This window comes from Rhopalosiphum maidis, chromosome 1, assembly GCF_003676215.2.
Source record: "Rhopalosiphum maidis isolate BTI-1 chromosome 1, ASM367621v3, whole genome shotgun sequence".
Lineage (NCBI taxonomy): Eukaryota > Metazoa > Arthropoda > Insecta > Hemiptera > Aphididae > Rhopalosiphum > Rhopalosiphum maidis.
In genome coordinates, this window is record NC_040877.1 from 13,600,005 (window position 1) to 13,619,992 (window position 19,988).

Here is a 19,988-nt window from a genome sequence, read left to right on the forward strand (position 1 = left end):
ATTTATTGCGTATATAATATTATAAGGTAACCATTAAATAATTTTATATATTATATTGTTTAATGGTGTAATACTGACTGACTGGTATTCTAAGTCTAATATGCAATGGGTTCAAAATTTAAACTATTTTTATACATATATAAATTTGACATATCATTTATATCTCGACAAAACTATGTATTGTTTATTGTTTTTAATAATTTATGATGTTCTGCTTTTTTCACTGCTTTGTCCGTTTCCTATATTTGTGTATTGCCAATATATTAGTTATTTGGGCTTTTGATATATTGACCGGATACCACTGATCGATTAGCTGGTACTTGACATTAAAATAAATAAGCTCTATATAATTTGTTTGTTATGATTACGCCACAATAATATGCATGCTCAATCACAGAAGAAATTTAAAAATAAAATATTTTATATAACACAATAGTAGGACTGAAGGAGTTACAATATTTTCTATTATAGTAGATACTATCTATTGAGAATAGGTTATGAATATTAACATTTAAAATGAAATATATTGCACTCTTCAACTTTTGTACAATACAATTAATATTTATTAATGTTACCTACTAAGAAAAGTCGTTAAAAATGAAATCAAAATTATGTTTTTTCATTTATTAGTGTATACTACCTACCTTTATTTATAATGTTTATTATGGTACCAACTACTCGAATAAATTACCATATTCTTCTCAATTATATTTTGTACATTTTAATATATTATTTCACTATTTGCATTAATCCATTATGTCTTTAACATATAAAACGTGAAGTGAAACTTTAGTGTTCACCTTGACACCTCGAATTTCCACTTTCTGCCGTGGTAACCAATTTTAAAGTAATATAATGTAGAATCAACAAACAACAAATACTTAAAATAACTATTACAATGTGACGAATTTTAGGTGAGCAGTCAAGTATAGTGAAAATATCATATTATATACCTTCATAATATAGTATTTTTAAATTAATTAAACTATTTTTAAGTCAACTAAGACAAGAGCTCTCGTCCGCTAAATATATAGTATTATAGTAATCCTTTAACCTGATACACTCAATCTTTGAGTAAATTCATATGCATTATTTAAACCATTTTCATATATATATTATATAAATAATCACTTTAAACAGTTAGTAAATTTTTTTTTTTACATTTCTAAAATGGACAACAAAATAAATTTGTATTATAAGTGTTTACAATTTACTTAGTACCTGATAAATATTCAAGTACTTATCAACTAATAATACGTATTATTACATATTGTATAGTATTATATTCTATGTTCTTAATATTATAAGGCCTATTGAACTGTATTTTTCATTTTACGTTATTTCCATGTTAATAAACCGGATGCTTTTTCTAAAAAATTATTTATGAATCGTTTTAGAAACACAACAATGGCTTTTTCCGCACGCGTTTCTAATAGAAAAAAAAGTAATTTATATATTTCATTTTTCAGAACAAGTTGTTTATTTTATATACAAGACATTAATACTGGTGCACATAAAGATAAAATATTGTCGGTATGTAAATTATTTATTTATTTTTCCACGCGAAATAAACGCGTGATCGCATTTTTTTAAGTATTCACTTTTGGTTTAAAAATTTATAAATAATTTTCAAAAAATGATATTCGAGGAAAATTTAGTATATCACAGTGAAAAAATATTGTTGAATACAAGGATAATAAATAATAATCTATCGATTTGATTTTGTTTTATGACTACGCACGCATGTCTAGCAGTTTATAACGTTAACTCTGATAATTTTGAAGTATATTATATTATTTTATATACGTTATAGCACAATTTTGGCACCTCATGCAGTATCATCATCATCATCATCATCATCATAATCATTATTCATTACTTGTGTGTATATAACTATACCTATAAGTAGTATAAGTGTGTGTTAAGTGCATAATAATGTTATCCCAAATATTTTCTAAAAAAACATTCGGCCATAGAAAAAAAAATGATTCATTATATGATATAAGTCTTGTTCGTTTATTCTTTGAAAATAATATATAATATATTATAAGAATATTACATACGCGTATCTACAGTCGATGCAATATTATTATTTACTAGGGATTTGAGTGCTATATGGTGTCCCTTTCAACTTTTGAGTCAGTATGTAATATTATTTCATAAACTTATACGACGATAGTAATATTTCAAAATCAAAGACGCTTAAAGTCAACGTGTGTTTATCATCAGTAAAACTTTAACCACAACGACCATCCTCTTTCGTCGCGATCAAACAATAATCTGTATTAAAGAGGTAACATTATGTGCTCAAAAATTTGGTTATATAATGGTGCTTTTAAAACCGTTTGATCTCATATTACGTGGGACGGAGGTATATAGGTAATATTATAACCGATCGGAATGGCGTATATAGGCACCATAATAAATATGATACAGAATACAGGACGAGCGCAAACGAAATGGTGATGAGGCGAGAGAGGGGTGGTTGCCGCCCGGTGACTTGACCACGGCCTTTTATCGAGGGTGGGCGCGGTTTGGGGGTGTAGAAAAAAAGCGAAACCCTCAAAGGTAACAAAAAATAATAAAAATACATCATACACCACGTACGTATATCGCGAGCGGTTAGCGGAAAGGGGGGGAGGGTGGGGTGAAATGGAAAAAAGAGCGCCGCGGGTCTCGTTTGCGTGTGGTACGTCGGTCGCGTACGCACTCTCTCGGGTCAATACTTGTGATTCCGAAGGGAGCGACGGCGGCGGCTGGTCCGACACGAACACACACAGGCCCGCGCGCGCGCACACACAAACAGATATACACTACACACGACACCAGCCGCCGCCGCCGCGCTGTACGTCGGCGGCGCGGCGGTATCGGCCGCCGAGTGCCGACGATGACGACGACGACGGCTGCCGCCGCGGCAGTGTGTAATTCGCCCCGCGACGACTAGTGCGCGCGTTTCCCCCGCGTGACTGCGTATACAGTGCTCTTCGCGCGCACACCACTACCACGACTATCACTAATACTGCTACTACTACTACTACTACTACTACGACAACAATAACAACAACTGTTACTACCGCTGCTACCACTACCACATTATAACTATATAGTGCTGCCGGTAACCGGCCTGTAGCAGATCAGTCTACTACCGTAAGTCGGCCGGTGTGTGCGTACCCGCGCGCTTGCGATCCGTCGAGCGGCAAAATACAGGAAAAAAAAATAAAAAGGAAAAACGTTTTCAAAATCGAATTGACTTCGCTGATAACGGGAGACGCGCGACCCGCGTGTGGCGGCGATTGCGTCAGCGGTGCGTTTGATATCGCTCCGATCTCATCGTAAATTATATAGGTACGCGTATCGTCGTCGTCATAGTTATTACCTATACGCATTAATTATTATCGGTTTAATTATAACATCATAATCATAAACGGTCGTATAAAAATCAAAGGTGGTCGGTTTGAATTTTTTTGCCGCGTCTTATCGTTTCGCCGCCCGATTAAAACGCGTTATTAATATCATTATTATTATTATCAATATTATTGTTGTCGCCGTGGTCCGTCGATTGGTCTTTATTTCTTTTTGATCCCGATAAATCATCGGCGCAGTTGGTTATATTAACTGATCGTTTCATACAGTTCGATGATGGCCGTTCGGACGCCGGCGCCGAGCAAACCGCCGGCGTAAAGCTCAGACGGGAGTTTCACCAAAGTCGAGTAACTCTAACACTCACCCCCGCTTGACGAAGCCGGGCGAAAAGAAATCGCAACAGTCACCTGAACACGATGAACACGGCGGCAGCGGTGGCGATTTCGGTGCTGCTACTGCACTCGGCCACGATCGGTAAGTCTATTTGTCATTTTTATTGTATTACTGTAAGTAAGAGTAAGGTAAGGGTACACTGCCCTACGAATCAATGTGTTTTTTGAGTCTGAAATTCGCGGTAGCCTGTTGGCACGGGTGGGGCATGACTCGGAGTGAAAGAAATATGCTCGCGGCCGGAAAATATCGATTCCTCTCGTCGAACGGGATTTCTCGGAGATTTTCCAGTTTTTTTTCCCCCCATCCTACCAGATCCCTTCGCCGTCTAAGACCCACACACAACGTTTCAGACTAGTTGACAATAATTAATAACGTCATGTTTCACCCCTAGAAGCACGGAAAACACTATTTTTCTAAAAACTATCAACATATTACAGTCTATATTTTACTCTGGTTGTTTTTTTAGTTTTTCATTTTTGTGTTTCCGAAACCAAAGATTTACATTATTACATAATAATATACCGAACTCTATTTTTGACGTTCTTAAACCTATCCTTAATAAGTATATTATATAAATATTGGTTATAATCCTTGTTATAATAATTATAATAATATATATTATGCAAACCATAACAAAATATCATGTATAATATTATTATTGTTATAAAAACGCTTGTTATTGTAAATGGTAAAATTGTTTGAATTTTATAAATTAGTAAAATTCCGTTCTTTTCAAATTTCCGATGACGGCTAGATGTGAAAAACAGCTGTTTTATACCAACCCTTCTTGCATAGGGTGTATAATATGCGTACAATTTAAATTTGAAATCGAAACAACATCGAAAGTAATTACATCGCTAAAAGACACAACAGTGTGGGTACGTAATAAACAGGAGGTGCTATATTTTATAATAAAATATAAAAATGTAGAATAATATTGGTTGAATAAATAAAAATGTTAAAAGTATTGTAACCCACTTTTACGAAGTCTAGTGCCTCTGCATTTCGCTATTGTCTTTTTTTTTTAGAATTTATTTATTAGTGTTCACTTGTAAATTATTTAAAATTACAATATTTTGTCAATGTGGTCGATGTAATAGGAGTAAAATTAAAATTATATAAATAGTTTTTTTTTATCTTCAACCGTCCGATATCATGCATAAAACCAATTATCATATATATGTCATTATACCATACATTTCCGAGTATGGTAGGAGACTGGTTAATTCATCGATAATATTTGAGTAGGACTAACAAGGTCCAGAGGGTCGTCGTCACTGTATTTTTTTGTTAGAACCTCTTGTTGTTTGTTTAAAAAAAAAACCCCAATATTCGTCGGAATTTCGAATATCTCTCGCTGCATGCGTATGTATTTATGAGTTGTATTTCTGTTGGATTTCGCCCAATAGATCATATAGTCTACAATCTACATACCGATTGAATAGATGAGCAGAGTAGTAGTCGTCGTAATAGTAATAGTGTAAACACTCGACAGAAACGTTTTCACGGTTGTAAGCGGCGGCGTGTAATATTATTATTATTATTATTTTTATTAGAGTGGTTACCACTATATAATATAGTGTATACAATAATATATACGACTACAGTAATAATATTACTACTATATACCATGTTGACGTCCGGGACGCCACTCGTGGTCGAGGAGGCGCGGAAGCGTGTGTCAATCAACGGACCAAAGAGTATGGGCAGTATGGCCAATTATCCCGAGCACATAATGTCTCATATCTATATCTTTAACTTTTTTCCTTACTCCACAACTGACAACGATCCGTCGACCAAACCTTTGCGGCATTGTAAAACTAGATAAGCCATATTATCTATAATGTATGTACCTATATTATTATATTATAAAATATATATACTTAACGGCTAACGCCCTTTTCTAACGAACCACACCATGCGTACACACTTCGTCTTATTTCTGGACTTATTTCGAGTGTTTACCATACGGTGGCAAACTGTGCATCTGCGTGCGACATAGTTATACCATTTATGAAAACCAATTCCGAGATTACTTGGTGGCTAGGAGTAGTAGTCGTCATTGTAATATTATGGTTTAATAGTGTTTGGCTAAGGTTGCTATACGTCCCAGTTTAAACATAGTATCCATTATCCAGGTGTCCTAATAATATGTTTCAGTACGGTCAATTGTCTCGGAATAAATTAAACTCTAATAATTAATGTTAATATTCAGTCTTATTTTAGGTACACATTTCTAGTGTAAAAATAATATTATCTTGATAAATAATAAAATAATTAAGATGTCAAGATTGACAGAATATATTTTAAAATATTTTATAGCTTAGTAACGACAATCTTATTAATTATTACTGACGAATAAATTTAAATTTTTCCCGTTGGCTCACAGTTTTACGAAAATTCTCACTTATTCCTAATTGAAAATCTTTTCGGTTACTTATTCCGATTAATATTTTGTGTTGACCAATATATTGTTTACAATGTATGATGTTAAAACTAGTAGTTACCCGTTGAGGTGCGATATGAATTTTCCTATAAAAATTATGCCTAAAACGTAGATTTTAAGTAAAATAAAATAAAGCAATTCATGTTTGACGTGTTTGTCAAGCCAATGGGTGTTTGGTTTTTACCTGAAGCAGTCCTTGTTACAACATGTCTGTACAAATGCGATTAATTTAGATTTGGAGTATACCAATATTGTATGTCATCGGATTACTAATGTCAGTCATTATAATTATTAATGTGATAATAATATCATAGTGAGTACAATATATAAATTTATATACGTACTTATAGAATTATTTAACTTGATCTACCTATACCAAAACGTCTATGTAGTATTCTCGAATTTATATTATTAACAAATATTTTTAACTTTTATCTTAAGTTTTAATAGTTTTATTCCATTAACTACAGTAAAAATTATTTATCTGGTAAACTTATAACTCGATTGAAAAAATTACAAATTACATTTCAAATCAGTATTACCATGGAAACTAACATTTAAACTTTCAAGGATATCGTGTTAGTTTAATAGTATTTAACCACGGCTACTGTTTGATTGATAATAATATTATATTTAGTATGTCTTATGACGAAGCGATGAAGCCTACGCATATTGAATAAGTTTCTTCAAAAACCCACGTATTAATCTTTACGGATCTGATCTAATCAGGATATCGCGTATATCCTGCTTAAACTATTATGCTCTTTTGGTTTCGTCGGAAATAGTATTAAACTTTATATATCATTAGGTAATATCGTTTATAAAAAAAAGCCATTTTTTATATTTTCGTCATATTAATTTATATAATAAGGCGTGTATACCAGTTATTTTATAAAATAAAATCATTAATAAATGCGCAATTTTTGTTTTCAGTGTTATCCTAGTTAGTCTATTTCATATATAATAAATAACATTAAAATACATTAAACTCGAAGCCAATTATTTTTGTTGCCATTCTATGATAGGTATATTTATATTAGTAATTTATACTTAACATAATATTATTAATATTAAATTATGTAACCATAAATTAAATTTGTGTTTTAGTATAAACATGCATATTAATATAAATTATAATGATAGTATAAAATTTAGTTGATTTTTCAAATAATTATGTACATAAATGCGTAAGACTTTCTAATTAACAAAAGAGTCGTAATAATTAAAAAATAAAGAATTTTAGAATAGAACATGTAGTTCAAAAATTCAATTTCTTTTTTACTTTTATCGTTATTAATAATGTGTTTTTACTGCTATAGAATCAGTGTGTTATAACCTACTCAAGAAAAATATATACCTAGCCTTTTACCTATTGTTATTATTGTAATCTAATAGATATCAAATGCTTCAGAATTTAGTTATATTTACATCGAAAGATGGTAATGTAACTCAATGTAAGAGTGTTACGTGTGAGGTCCCAAAAGGATCTTAAAATATTTTACACGTTTTTAGTATAACCATTGAAAATATCATATTCTTCTATTTCAAATACCTTGGGTATTTGTTTTTATTGGTTATAAGTTCATTATGTGTTAATTATGTACAATGTTTATTTGTCGTTTGAATCCGATTATAACTATTGTATACTTTTACACTAGCTCAGGATTTTATATATCGATTGTTGTCTCCAAATATAATAAAAATATTTTAAAACTAATACTATTTTTTATTTAATTAATGTATACAATTACGAATATTACAATATAATGATAACGGCTATAATAGCATTACAAAATTATAATCATGGCCTATGTAGTTTAACTAAAAGTTGATAATAAAGTATAGCATTTCTAATAAATTAACCATAACCCGATAATTATTATACATTATGACTTGTGTTAAGTATAAAGTTCATAGTATATTAATGTTGACAAAAATTATAAATTAACTAAAAAAAATTATTGATCGGAGAACAAATTAGACATTATTATATCATGTATTTAACGCAACATATATATTTGAGTATTACAAAATGTATCGTACATATTATATACATAATTTTTGGTTTGTTACTCATACATGAAACTGATATAATTGGGATAGCCACGGCCCATGACTTTGAAAAATAACATCACGTGTTTTATAAGAACTCCGTACAGGCCAAAATGTCATCATCCAATTTGTTACCCGCTACGCAACACAGGGGGTAAAACACTGAATGAATTGAACGTATTCATATTATAGTACTTTCAAATGCAGGTATATATATGTATATGTGTGTGTAAATGTATCTCGTTCATATTCTATGGGAGTATAAACGAGCGAACAACCTAATAAAATGTGGCATCCTTGCGCCTAGAAGATGAAATTATTAATAGCCACTACTGCCTTACTAACACTTCGAAAACGTAATAATGTATAATATGAATGTATGTACCCCTATAATTTATATATTATAAATTTTTTTAGTATGTAGGTAGGTCATTTCGTCGTTTAAAAATATAATTTATCAGTAAATACTTAAATGCCTTATGAACCGCCCAGCTATTAAAGTTTCATACTTTACAAGTGTGATTGAAAAAAAACTCGATTTTCTTTTACAAATTAAATTACTTATAGCGTTGAAATATGATGCTTCCTTTTGTGCTTAAACTTCCTTGTATGTGTTAAAATGATGATTTTTTTATTTTTTAGTTATCCAAAATTTAGATCAAAATTTCCTAAATATTTTTTTTCTTTTTTTTTTTTGAAGTTCTAATGTCGTTACATAATTTGTTACACATTTTCAATTATATTTCCAATATTTAATAAGTTTTTTAAATCTCAAGTATCTATACGTTATTGTTATACATTTACAACATAGTGTTATATTATTAATTATAATCATAATTATTCTCTTCGTTGTTATAAATGGAACACAATTTTTTTTTAAGTTGTATTGTTCTATTAATGTTTTGTAATAAAATGCTGAATAATGCATTGTTAAAGAGAATTTTTGAATTTAGTAAGATTACAGAAACTAGTAATGAAATGACTTTTATTGTACTCTTTCTAACTTTTATACCAAAGTTTTTGTAAGACTACAAAAAAAAAATATTAACTTCATATTTGACATAGTTTTAATAATTTCATATTCTTTTTTTCAATTATACAAAGATTATATGTGATTTCACTTAATCGAGACACAAGTACTCGCAAAACACAAATAAATTATTACTAGTATTTAATTTACTAACTAGTACCTATTTGTTAATAATTATTTATTCTGTTATTGGAGTTTATTATCAAATTACGTTTTGCGAATCATTTGATAAAGTAATGGACCAACATTTCGTTAGTCATTAAGTTTCAATTGCAAAATCAACAAATATCATTCGGACATACAATGAAACAAATTACTAATGAAATCAAAGTACAAGAAAAAATTCATCACATATTATTAATTTAATGGTTTAACCGTCAACTTTATTGTGGAAATTATAAGTTTTAGAAATTACTATATACCTAATATATAGTTTGAAGTTTTTAATAGATTATTGTTTTATTATAGTTAGAATTTTTTTAACATCTATCCATGACTGCTTATATATTTTATACCGGCTAATGTCATTGTACAATGTAGAATATTATAAAATCAATGCTAATAACAATAAAATAAATAATTATACGTATGTTATAACATTTATATAGTATATACTTATCCAAGTCCGAAAATAATTAAAAATATTTAAATTATTCAAGTCATCTTACTTTTTATAGTATTTTTTTTAAAACGATATAATTACATCAGATTATGTTTATAACACTCTTATAGGCTACAAATACTGTTATTTTCAAAAATAATTTTTGTTTGAATGTATCGAATCATGTTTTTAATAATTAATAGTTGTTGTTAATCTGCTTATCTTAAAACAATAAATTAGTATTTTTATTATATTCGATTGCAATCAAGTGTTTTTATTAATACCTACTAAATTTTGAATTATGGCATCCGTTCTCAGTGGACTATACATTTTAAACTAAAAAAAAATGTTTTGTAATTAGCATTTAATTAACGATTTAATTAAACAATAATTTGCTACTTAGATGTCTTATATAAGACTTCTTTATTGCTGTTTCGTTTCTATATTTATCACCGTACATTATCGGTTAATTAGATGTAAATAAAATGCCGTTTGATAAAATATGTATAGTGTATACATATCATGCGTTCAACAGCTATAAACATCGCCGCAGAAACGGTGGTTTTTCAACCAATCCAAACATAGTCATTTTCAATTGTTGTAGACAACATTCATTGACAATACCATATAACATAATATAGCATGTGTTCCCGTGAGAAACTATTTTCCCTCTGAGTCTGAATAGTATTGAAACAGATTTTCTAATGAATTGAATTTTGGTTTTATAATATTTTGTTAGAAATAAAATAATTTTGTTTAATACTAACATTTATTAATTTCACTTGGATCATACTTATTACCTGAACTTAAACGAGTTAAACCTATGTAATATCTATTTCTAATATTGAATAGTTAAAATATTTAAACATAGTTATTTTTTTAATTTTTATTACCGTAAGTTATCTTTATTGAAAATGTCAAATTAATTATTAAAGTATATTTAGGTAATTTTTTTTATATATAATACATACACGTAATTTATGTACATATATTTTTATACATAAATTATGTACATTTAAATTAATATTAAATTGCTTTCAAGCAATCTTTAGACTAATATTTTAATTCCAACATTACTGAAAAAAAAACTAAAACTAAAAAATTTCGTGTGATTGCGTTTTGTCAATGCTGCTTGTGGGTCAGAGAGAAAACAAATGCGCAAGCATCATCCTCTTAACTATTTCTATTACTATAAAGCGAACAATTTTACAACGTTTAAATATATAATGTTTATCATTCAATTATGATTTTATATTTATTTATTATGATTGTATGTATACTTTAGACTATTCAGATAGGAGTTATCATAACATTACATTACAATGGACTGTTCTACTATTGAATGAGAAAACGATACAATCATTAGATACTCGATGGATAGTCATTGCCCATTGGTCAAGCACGTGTTTAATGTCTCTCAGTTTGACATATAAAAATAACGCATGTCTGATTCTTTTATCTTCAATTAACCTTTCACGAGTCGGATGAAATCACAATCGGTTGTTTTTAAATCGTCGCCGTCTCTAAAAAACATTAATAACTGTTAGTCCTCAATCCATTTTAATCTACAACTCTACTCGGTGCAGCTGCCGCGTCTAAAAGCAAACGCCTGTATTGCTGTAGACGAACATTTTTTGCTATAATCAATCAATGTGAAACATAGGGTCTGCTCAAAACAAAGATATCTAATTAAGTCTTAATCCGTCGAATTCTTTTAGACCCTATAGTTAAATATAATACATTATATATATGAAACGGGAATGGTCGAGGTATTATACACACTGCGTTACTATATAATATGACGTTGCATTCTCTCTAAATGTTTAGGGTGATATTTTATTACCTATGTTTAAATGTTTTCCATCTAAAGTATTCTCAACGAAACGAAACGCTTTTAATTGCGAACATTAAATTATTGTAATTGTTTATATCCATCGTCCGAATCCTGCCCAATCGGATTAATTCTTAGACGATTACAGTTTATTGATAATGTAAATTAATTTTCTCGGATTTATTTTCATTTGGACGTGGCCTTAATATGTGCGCAGAAGAATGCTACTAAAATATAATATTATATAATGTAGACCATGACTAAATAAACTATATGTCTATATATTTAGTAATGATGTAGATGCTGTTCCGAGACGAAAATATGTACGTCTTGTACGTTGCGTACTTGCGTCTATTTAAAAGTTGATATTTTGAATTATAGTGGTATTTATATCAAACGAGACTTGCCATAAGGCATAAACCAACGCACCGCATCCATTAGATTTAATGGCTGACCTTTGCCCGAGAGTTGTTATAACAGGAGTATTATAGGACATCATATTATTATGGTGTTGTTCGTTTAGAATCATATACACAGACACAGACACAGAGCCCAGAGTGTTCACAGAGGGATATTAATCATTGTGTTTTAAGTATATATCTAAATAAAACCCAGAGACTACATCTTTACACGTCCCGAATGTTCTGATTTAATTATACAGCCAATTAAATAAGTTAACGACACGAAACAGACTACTGAAATAAGCATTGAAATATGGTTAAAAATTATTACTATTATATTATTATCTTATTAACTATTGTTACAACGAGTCAACAAAATACATATCAGCTTAATAAAATCCTTATGAAAAATAAATTCTTTAAAAACAAATGTTTGATTGTTTTAAAAATATATTTGGGCACCATTTATTTTGCCATTTAATTAAATACTGTTGTGATGAAATAATGCATCTCATCAAAACCGACTGAAAATCACCGCATTTCCATTCAAATAATAATAAGACATTATACTGATATAAAAAATATAATTAGAAATTACATTGAAATTATCCGGTGTAGGAGTAGAAGTGGATTGCAGGATTAAATGAGCGTTTATGTCTCTTAACGTTCGGGTAAATAATAAGGGGTAACGTATCGTCTTAGTTTAGGTTTAGGAACTCATAATAATATAATATTAAATATTAATACAAAGTGCGGTCAAACATCCCGGAACAGAAGCGAAATCATAAATTTTCAGTCTTTATGTGTCGGTCTGCGTAAATTGTACCAGCTAGTGTCGTTTACGCGGAATTTCCGGAATTCTCGAAACCCTCGAATGGTGGTCGGAAATCCGTACTGTGTATGATTTCGACCATAATTTCGAAATAGGCGAGTGCGCTCACGTCGTCATACGACTACACCTATATTCTATCGCTACGACTCTACATATTAATTACAAAGCCTATACACACTCGCCTTATTATTATTATTTCTCTTCCTGTGCCGGGTTACTGCTGTGGTGAAAACATCTGTTTGTGTTGTTTTCGATATGAGGATTTCGATTTTCAGCAGGATACGTACATAATATAGGTGCATAATATCACTCAAGTGACAGGTGGTAACGTGCCCTAACGGTGGCCTAGCTAGTTCATAATATATAATATCGATATCCAGATTTAGTATGGAATTTATACTATATTTTTATATAAAGAATAAATAAAAATAAGAATTCATTGTTTATGCGTGCACCACTGTTGTAATGATGTCAAATAGCATTTCACTATTATATTATTTCGTCCCGCGCATAAGCCCAAACTATATTCCTATCCCCGCACCGCGTCGGTCAATTACAGAAAGTCTTCCATCGTGTGTCTGGAGAATAACCGTAATTTATCACGCCGGAGGCGGTTGCTGCGGGCCGCACATTAATATAGCCGACAAGGGCAGTTTTATAGAATGGATATTTTGTATACGGTATAGGTGTGTCTGTTTGCGTGAACCGTAGGGTTTTCGCTTATCACCCACGAGGTAGTACCGAAATAGGAAAACTTCATAATATGCTCACCCTGTACATCACGAGATGCATGCCCGTTATTCATACTATGTGATGAGAAACGCTTCTCGTGCCGCATCCCGTCAATCATAATAATAATGTATTTTATCCGGCAGCGGTCTCGTGTGTGCGATATATTATGAGGTACGATGAGTAGCATCCGAATGAAGATTACGGTCTAGCAATAATTTTGCGGGGATAGGTGGTTGGTTTAAAATTCGGTTAAAACGACAACTTTTTTTAATTATATTATTGTATTATATTTATTATTTTAAACTATTAGATATATTAATGTATAATATGGGTACAACAGAGTTGGGCGTGTAGTTGTATACATATGATATAATAATATGTATTTAGTATGGTTAGGATAGAGATATATGACGCGTTTATTGCTTACTAAAATTACGAAAATATGGACCAATATTGAGGATCATACTTGAATTCAATATCGGTGAAACACTGGTTAGTTTCGGAGTACCGTCATCCTAAACCGAATATTCTAGTACGGTATCAAATTCGTAATATATAAAATTGACATAATCTGATTATTGGTGATATGCCTTTACAAACGTCCATATTAAACGAAATAATAATATGTATATGTATACCCACTAATACTATTTAATTTTAGTGATACGTAATGCATAATCGCCATAATCAATAATCAATCGTTAATAGTGATGCATGCTTAACGCTATATCGAGGAAAGGGTTGTATTTCGCTAGTAAAGTGAGGGAGGGAATCGCACAATTGCAGTTGAATTTTAATTCGTGATAAATTACGTTCTTCGTTTCTAAGTATATATACTTAGTGGATATACCCACTTTATATATTATAAATTATAGTATATAACATCACACCCATTAATTTATACCTAATCAAATATAAAATATTCAACATACATTTTATCAATTTATTGTTTTATTTAAAAATTACTAAAATAAGAATAATATGCCCGAGTAAAATGCATATTAGCCAAATATTAGTCATGGTAGGCTATGAAAATGCTGAAAAAATTTAGATTAATTCTTGTATAAAAATAATATATATTTATGATAAAATGTTTAAATTTTAAGTAGTACACGCTACATTATTTTGTAGTTCGTACAAAGTTCAAAGTTACTAAATATATTATAATATATAATTAAAACCTTAGACGCCATAATCGAGTCTCACCGAACCACCATAGTTTCCGTCCCTATGTAGCTACTAAATACTTACATGTACGTAAAATATTCAAATTTAATCAACTTATTGATATTTTATTTTATTATTGATAAAGAACAACATATATTTACGTATATATTATACTATATAGGCGCTTTTATTTCAAACGATATTTACTGTTTACTAGTATTTTACACCATTTATAATACTGTTATCTCATAATATAATTACTTGTTACAATGTTTTAATAGTTTAATTATATGTACCTATTTCATTAGTTTAGTGTATTAAACCATGAAAAATGGACATCATTTATTGAAACTTCCTTATTTTATTGCAGATATATATTTTATTCTACATACATTACCTACTATGTACTAGATATTACTGATATAATATAGGTAGGTATAGTTATGCCTTAGATCGATAAGATCGTATATTATATACTTATATACAATTTGTTATTTATATTAGGTCGATAAGGTCTTCAAAAAATAGAATAAATACAAACAAATAACTATAATATGCTGCGTATGGTCATGTATGGACGTATCTTGTATAGTTGTATCTTTAATATACAGTTACAGTATACACCATTAATAATTTGTAGCCTCACCTCAGTTGTATATAGGTACAATAGGTACATACAACTTAATGATTCATTAAATATGATATAACAATATATTTAATTCAATAATGAATTATTATATTTTATTATTGAAGTTAGTAAATTATTTTTAATGTTTAATTTTTCTTTATAGTCTAATGATTAATAATATACTTTATTCCTATGTATTATATTATAAATACCGATGTCACTGGAACTGTTCATACTTGTAATACGTGTTTACTAAATTCCTACCAATTTTATTAACATTTAAAATAGTTTAATAATTATTCAATTGTATTTTTAGTTGATATATCTGTTTTATTGTAATTTATATTAAAATAAAAAGTAAATTATTTCTTGTTTTGGATTCCATTGAGAATAAATTTAAATTCTAGAAAATAATTAAACAATATTTTTAAATTACCTACCTATGGTGTAATTATGTTTTGATTCACCGGCATTAGTTTCAGATACTTATAGTCAGTATATACTATAATATAGGACATAGGTAATATACTATGCATATAATTTTTAATTACAAACTGCATATATTTTGTATTTCCATATTTTTAATTAAGTAGGAAATAAAAAAAGTAGTCTCGCCATTTGTACTCTTATTTCATTTTTATGAAAAAATCATAAATTCATAAAAATGTTATTATTAAGTTAAATAGATGCGTTCAAACATACGGTATACTTTTTCTATTGTGAATTATTTTTTATTATTAACTCGAAAATAAGAACACAATCGTAAAAATTAATCAACATTTCAGTTGAGAAGTACAGATTATGTTGTATCATTAAACATTATTATTTATTATTATTTTAATATAAGTTTTTAAACATTTAAGGTTTAATATTATATCTATTTCTCTTACTTATTGTATTTTTATGTTTGAAAAGAGAAGATAAAATGGTATAAGAATAAGAATTTGAAATGTAAATGAATTTGAGTGCAACTCAATACTATAAAGGTGGCCAAAATTATTAATGTTTAAAATCAATTTCGTAATGATTGTTATTTTTTTTATCTCCCTTGTAGCTTCGTTTAATCTTGACACTTTTATCGTTCCAAGAACAATTCCCACTTTATATACTATATAGTTGTCTTCATCGTGTCGATTGTTGTTGATTTATTTATTACTTGACATGTTTTATAAAAAATTTCTTCGTCTCTAGTTGATAGAGTAGTATAGGTGTAATTGTTACGAAAAATTAAATTAATATTGATTTTAAACATGACTTATAACTTATAAGTTATAATTTCTTACATGAAAATGTAACTGAAAACTAAAAATAACAACATTTTACTAGTGAGCTTCTTAGACACTTATTTGGTACCACCATGTAATTATAATATTCAAAATAAACGCTTAAATAAGCCAACTAAAGGCAAATATATGAACTTTGCGTTAATAATTGAAATGCTATTGATATATTTACATATTTAATTGTGTCACCTTAATATTTTACAATGTATTACATATTCATGGACCATATTCATCTTATAATTTAAACATTATATATTGAAAAATTAAACAGTACAAGTAAGCAATAAGTTTGTAAGTTGTATGGATAGTTTTCGTTATCTTCTAGGAAAATGTCTTATTTAGGTACTTACTATTATTATACCTTTCTGCAACATTTTTGTTACCATATATTTCAGACTCTTAAAACGACAACTTATTGAACTCCGATATTTTTATCACAACTCAAATGTCATTTTAGTATACTAGAAACACTATATTTAATAAATTATCCAAGATTCAATAAAATGAAGTACAAATAGTAACGGGTTTATAAAAATGGCACCCGGTAAATAACATAAATTTAGCACATCTGTAAATTACCAATAAATTCATAAAATGTAAGTTATAATACATATTATTTTAGAAAATTTAATATATTTATAGGTATATAATAATATTCACACCATAAATATATATAAGATTTAAATATTGGAATTATATAATATAATATATGTTAATGAAATGTTTATTTTCAATGATATATAATATTATAGTTATATATATATATTTTTTTTTTATTTTATTAAAAAGGATTTAGTTTGATTATTTATTTTTTTATTTCATATAATTTGAAATTGTGCTCATTTATGACTCGCACGTGCCCGGAATCGTGTTCTCCTAGATTTTGCGTTATGATAATACGAATATGTATATTGTATAGTGTGAGGAACTATAGTTTATTATTAAATTCATAAAATGTGTAACATTAACATAATCACACAAACAAAAGTTATGAGCCAGACATATAATATACTTATGTTATCGATAAAACTTTACTTTTGTAGTAATATTCATGCCAACGTACAGGTTTGTGATCGGATTAATTTTTATACAATACAGTTTGACATATGTGGTCTTTTTTTTCTATATGCTGTATGAACTTGAAATTTTATATTGATCAGTTATAAACGTCGAAGTAATTTTCAGTTCTATATTTGTTTATTGTGTTGTAGAATTATTTACTATTATCTATATTGTAGAATAAAATATAATCTAATATTGAATAAATTATAATAGCATATTATATCTAATATATAAACGAGTAGGTTTGATAGACCAGACTGTATATTTTATATGCTACTATTGCTACCCACGTAGTGTAGGTAACTATACTTAATTATGTCAACAGGGATTCGTTTTTTTATTATAATCGTTGTCCGTTGGTGCGATTTTATTTTTAATTTGAAAATTGTTTTGTTAATTAATAATTAATTTAGTTGCACGTTATGTTCTATAGAATTGTAGAGGATATATTTTATTATACGTGACAAAACTCGGCATACTATGTACCGTCATAATATTTTATGTGGCGCCGACTTGATATCCGATTGAATAAAACTCGTTTTTGGCATGTCATAAATCCGTTCTTACTCAACTGACTTTTCCCTGAAGTTTATGAACGTCTTTTTTTTATCAATATGATGAGAAAAAAATTACTATAAAACTTATTTTTAATTCAATGTCTAGAGATCGTTTATATTTTTTTGGACATTATGAATTGCGTTATTGAGACAAAAACTCAAGGTTAAAATGTTATATTAAATCTAATTTTTACTAGTTATTTTTTTCATATTTGTATCATCGTTATATTTGCATTGAAGTTATTTTTCGTTATTATAATTTAGTTATATATTTATTAAAGATTTGTGCAAGTTATTTATGTACAACTAATGTTGATAGAATCCATAACAATTCAAAATTATTGTAAAATACTTTAAATTCATTTATAATTAATGATATTTTTAAACCTCAGTTAGAATACAATATCAATGAGAAATTATCTGGAGGATATTAATATCTATATTAAATTATTCATCATCGTTTTCGCAGGTTTTCTATATAAATGTTTTTAAATAATAAAAAAAAATGTATTTCATAATATTGATATTTTTGTTTTTATTTTATTTTATGGAAAACGTATTTTTAGTTTATCAATTTTTCTTATAAAATAATATAGCATAAAAATGAAACTAAAAATTCAATCTATAATGGAAAAACTATCAATTGTTAGGTAGGTATTTTTTTATCATCGGTTATAGTAATTATTAATTTTGTTTGAACTCTTACCTGCAAGTATTAAGTATTCATTTAAGTACCGAAAGTTTTTAGTCGTAAAGTAGTTTGCTCGAAATCGGTTTGTTTCAAACTTGAATGAATTATTTGACTATTATAAAGAGCCTGTAATATTATGAGAAAAAATACTTCACTCGAAATGGTTCTTCTCAAAACCTTCGGTTTCAAAATACTTTACCTATAATTATCATGAGATAAAATTAAAAGTTGTTTAAATTAATTTTATCAACACTTAGGTAAAAAATGTTTACCTGAAATTTATTTCATACCTTGTTATAGTCTCCAAATTTCAATAATCGACATATTATGTCGATTTTTAGTGCTTTAAAAGCCTGCTCGAACATTCCGTTGTTGTAATTCGAATCCAATAATATTTCAAGGCCCTAATATGTTTTCTTTCATTTGTCAGCCAGTCTTTTAACGATCTTAGCAGAAAATATCTTGACTGCGACGCCTGTAGCTCAAAAAAATATAACAAGTGAATTCATTATACTGATGGTTCGGTGTTACAATACCACTTGTAAGTACATAGTAAATATCCGTATTTATTAGTTCACGAATAATTAGGCACTAGAAACGTTATTAGAACTTATAAAACTTATCGGTGTTTTATTTACTGCTGAATATATTGAATAATCTGTTGAGGCTTGTATTTATAAATATATCTCTTAACGTATTAATAAAAATATAATAAGGGTCAATGTTATATTGTTCTAAAAATTTTTAAAAATACTTAGTTCACTGTGATCCTGAATAATACTTACATTTATAATGTTTGTTTGTGTTTAAAATTTAAATATTTTTAGGAATTCTGTAATATCATATCTATAGTTAATTTTAAAATATTTTAATTTTTAATAGACATTGAATTATTAATGATATGTTTACATTTTTAAGA

At 28.4% G+C, this 19,988-nt stretch overlaps 1 protein-coding gene across 1 annotated transcript in view; it reads left to right on the forward strand.

Moving 5' to 3' along the window:
• Positions 1–2,919: 2,919 nt before the first annotated feature.
• Positions 2,920–19,988, forward strand: part of LOC113558837 (transmembrane protein 132E) — a 60,009-nt gene continuing 42,940 nt past the window's right edge. The window contains exon 1 of the mRNA XM_026964411.1: positions 2,920–3,837. Coding sequence (XP_026820212.1) covers positions 3,780–3,837 — 58 coding nt within the window. The 5' untranslated portion in view covers positions 2,920–3,779. The remainder of the gene's footprint in view (positions 3,838–19,988) is intronic.